Genomic DNA, 3,998 nt, shown 5'->3' with positions numbered 1-3,998 from the left:
GGGGCGGGGGTTTGGGGGCGGGGCGGAATCCATATGGGAAGCAGTGACTGACAATCACCGCTCACTGCAGACGATTTTCACTCACCTCATAGTTGTTCTTTAAAGTCACAAATCCCACCCCTAGATGCTGCTTTAAAGACTTACCTCTTGAGCCGATCATCTTCTTCCTTCCAGTAGTTTTCAGCAGTCCCTCCAGTGCTGGTACCGGCGCTGACTGACCGGCGCTGACTGCTGCGTCTTCTGTGTCCCGCAGTGTCTCTCCGACGTGCAGACTCACGGCTGCGTTCATTCACTTACACAGAGTCTCTCCTCGTCAAAGATCTCTACTGTGCATGCGCCTGCACCATCATGCTGCTTGAGAATCTTCAGAGGGCAACGACCGGCGGAGACACGGGTAAGTAATTACCGATTTGGGAACTTTTTTATTATTTTTATGTTTTTCCATATATCTTCTGCTTGTTAGCAGTAGATTTATGCAAATACTAAAAAAAGTGACTTTAAAAAGGCACACAAAACAAAAACAAAAATATACAAAATTCCTAGTAAAAATAAAAGGGCAACGAATTAATAAATAGAAAATATTGGTCAATTTTAAATTGTGTTTAATGTAAAACGATGAAAACATTTTGGAGGTTTGCTTTGTAGTAATGCCCCATCCGCAGTAGGTGTGTGTTGTGATAAAATGATCCCGGAATATATTTTTATTGCAATGCAGCGAGTTATAATGTGCAACAACGCACCGCCGTGCTTTTTATTTTTTAAGTGATAAAAGGAAAATACAATTAAAAACAAAAAAACACCAAGCACTGCCATGCTTTGTAACCATGCACTGCAGCACATGTGCACAACTCACACCAGCACGTATGTGCACCATAACGCACACTCACCAGTGTGAATCGGTGCCTCCTGTGTTGGTGCACTGCAGTGACGCAACGCGCAGTACGGCTTTTATCGTACGGACATGCCACAAACGCGTCGAACATCATACGATGCTCGGCGGGTTTTCGAACATGTCCGTAAGTTAAAAGTCGTGCGACCTTACAGTAGTAGAGGTCGCGCGGCTTCCACACACCTTACGATAATCGTATGATTGCAGGATTTCCCGCGATTATCGTACGATTATCGTAAGGTGTGTGGGGACCTTAAGTTTGTGTGTGTAATTATTGCTTTTTTTTTTTTAATTACTAGTAGAGGCTTTATTCCTTCTGTTCCTCAGTTCCATCTGGTGGCCATAATGCGGTACTACATCACAATACCTTCGACGTGAAAATAAAATATATTAAAAATGCACAAAAACAAACATTCACAGATATCTGCAGGGCGAGTGGCCCTGCAAATTGTTTCAAAAATAGTCCCCTTAAAATCTAAATCCATTTAGATGGGGGGGTGCTTATAGCCCCAATAATTACAAAGTGATAAAAATCTGGCACGGGCTCTAAGCCTTCCACATGCTATCTCAAATAAAGTTAAAAATTATAGATGAACTTAGGGGATACGATAGCCAACTGACTCCGTGCCAGAATAGGGGCAAAGGGTGTAGGTGTATAGTAGTCGATGCCCCATAAATGCCAGCAAAGGTGACAGGGCATGGGTGTAGATCAGTTTCTACCATATAAAATGTCAACACAGGAAGATAGAAGACTATAGTAGTAGATGCCCTATAAATGTCTACACAGGCAGAAAGGGCATTGATGTATAGTAGTAGTTGCCCCATAAAAGGTCTACACAGGGAGACGGGGCACACAGTTGATGCCCCATAAATGCCAACAAAAGGAGACATGGCATGGGTGTATAGTAGTAGATGCCACATTAATGTGTACACAGGTAGACAGGGCACGGGTGTATAGTAGTAGATGTCCCATAAATGTTTGCACAGGAAGACAGGGCACGGGTGTATAGTAGCAGATGCCACATTAATGTGTACACAGGTAGACAGGGCACGGGTGTATAGTAGTAGAGGCCACATTAATGTGTACACAGGTGGACAGGGCACGGGTGTATAGTAGTAGATGCCACATTAATGTGTACACAGGTAGACAGGGCACGGGTGTATAGTAGCAGATGCCACATTAATGTGTACACAGGTAGACAGGGCACGGGTGTATAGTAGTAGATGTCCCATAAATGTGTGCACAGGAAGACAGGGCACGGGTGTATAGTAGCAGATGCCACATTAATGTGTACACAGGTAGACAGGGCACGGGTGTATAGTAGTAGAGGCCACATTAATGTGTACACAGGTGGACAGGGCACGGGTGTATAGTAGTAGATGCCACATTAATGTGTACACAGGTAGACAGGGCACGGGTGTATAGTAGTAGATGCCACATTAATGTGTACACAGGTAGACAGGGCACGGGTGTATAGTAGCAGATGCCACATTAATGTGTACACAGGTAGACAGGGCACGGGTGTATAGTAGTAGATGCCACATTAATGTGTACACAGGTAGACAGGGCACGGGTGTGCAGTAGTAGATGCCACATTAATGTGTACACAGGTAGGCAGGGCACGAGTGTATAGCAGTAGAGGCCACATTAATGTGTACACAGGTAGGCAGGGCACGGGTGTATAGTAGTAGATGCCACATTAATGTATACACAGGTATTTGGTGTATAGTAGTAGATGTCCCGATGGAGCACAAGTGAAGTGAAATCACCGCACATGTAGTCATTTGTCGTCTTCCTCCAATAACAGAAGGTCCATACAGACCTGAAGGGGAACGTCAACAATACAAAGCCATGAAGCACGGATGCCGATCGCAATGCTCTGCTGGCTTCAACGCACAAATGTAATGAATGCACATTTGTTTTATATTAGCAAGGAGCATTCATTATGACATTGTTGCAGAAGGTGGACTATGTCTTTAAACAATCCAGAAACAGAGATGGTCTCCATCACAAACCCAGAGCTTGTAGACAGAATAGTGCACCAGCACTACTCATCCAGGCTGATGGCAGAGGATCCAGAACACAGGAGACCCATCAGGTACATATGGGGAAGTTGTAGTTCATTGTCTGATCAGGGGGTACACACATATTTGGAGGCTGGAACTCATAGTCTGATGGGGAAGTGGGGGTTACACACAATTTGGGAGGTTTGAAGCCCAAGGTTCTGAACAGGGGGGTACACATAGACATTGGGAGGTTGAAGCTCAGTCTGATCATGGGGTACATACATAAGGGGGGGCACACATACATATGGGGTGGCAATAACCACATATATAAATAGGGAGATCGGAGCTGACAGTTGCAGTCATGTGACCGATGCGAGTCACGGTGTGCAGGTAGCGGAGTATACAGCAGAACTCTGGTTAGATCCGTTCTGTGCTCTCCTCGCACAAAGCTGACTATACATGAGGAGATGTGTATATAGTAATCACACGTATTCGGGGTCCCCACCATCACATCACTGCACGCCTCCATTGCCGGCTCCCCAGCAGGATGAATAGAGCCCGGGGTGATAACATACAGGGAAGATCACTGACTCCGCAGGAAGTTTATCACAAGTTAATGTCAGCTTGTGTGTGTGTGGCCGGGTGTGGCTGCTTCACTTACCGGCACTGCGGGCGACTCTCCAGGGTGCGGGCTGAGGCCACACCAGAGACTTCACCACCGGAGACATCACAGCAACTCTGCCCGGGGTCCGCTCTTGTCAGGTAGGACAGCCCCCGGGGCAGCAGGGCGGGTCAGGAGAGGATGGGAGGGGCGAGGTGAGGATGTACAGCCAGGCGGAAGCTCGGTTGGTTGTACTGTACAGACTCCTTCCTCGTCCCTCCGTCTCTCCCTCTCACCCCGCCCTCTCTTCTCTTAGCCACTCCCTCCAATATTTTGCCTCTAATAGATATGAATGCAGGCTGGGGCGGGGCAGTGGGTGAGGAGCTGGCACTGGGCGGGGCTAAGGGGAGGTGAGGACTGAGGAGCATATGTACGGGATGAGACCTTCTATAAATGTGTATCGTGTGACATAAACACACACACGTCTCCTATACAGGAACA

The 3,998-nt window shown here is 46.9% G+C and overlaps 1 protein-coding gene across 1 annotated transcript in view; it reads right to left on the bottom strand.

Moving 5' to 3' along the window:
• RELL1 (RELT like 1) overlaps window positions 1-3,692 on the bottom strand; it is a 43,697-nt gene extending 40,005 nt beyond the window's left edge. Inside the window, exon 1 of the mRNA XM_018567236.1 lies at window positions 3,558-3,692. Within this exon, the coding sequence (XP_018422738.1) occupies window positions 3,558-3,624 (67 nt within the window). The 5' untranslated portion in view covers window positions 3,625-3,692. The remainder of the gene's footprint in view (window positions 1-3,557) is intronic.
• Between the last annotated feature and the right edge of the window lie 306 nt (window positions 3,693-3,998).

This window comes from Nanorana parkeri, unplaced genomic scaffold, assembly GCF_000935625.1.
Source record: "Nanorana parkeri isolate BGI_ZX_2015 unplaced genomic scaffold, ASM93562v1 scaffold1024, whole genome shotgun sequence".
NCBI lineage: Eukaryota > Metazoa > Chordata > Amphibia > Anura > Dicroglossidae > Nanorana > Nanorana parkeri.
This window is presented reverse-complemented; position numbering and strand designations above follow the sequence as displayed.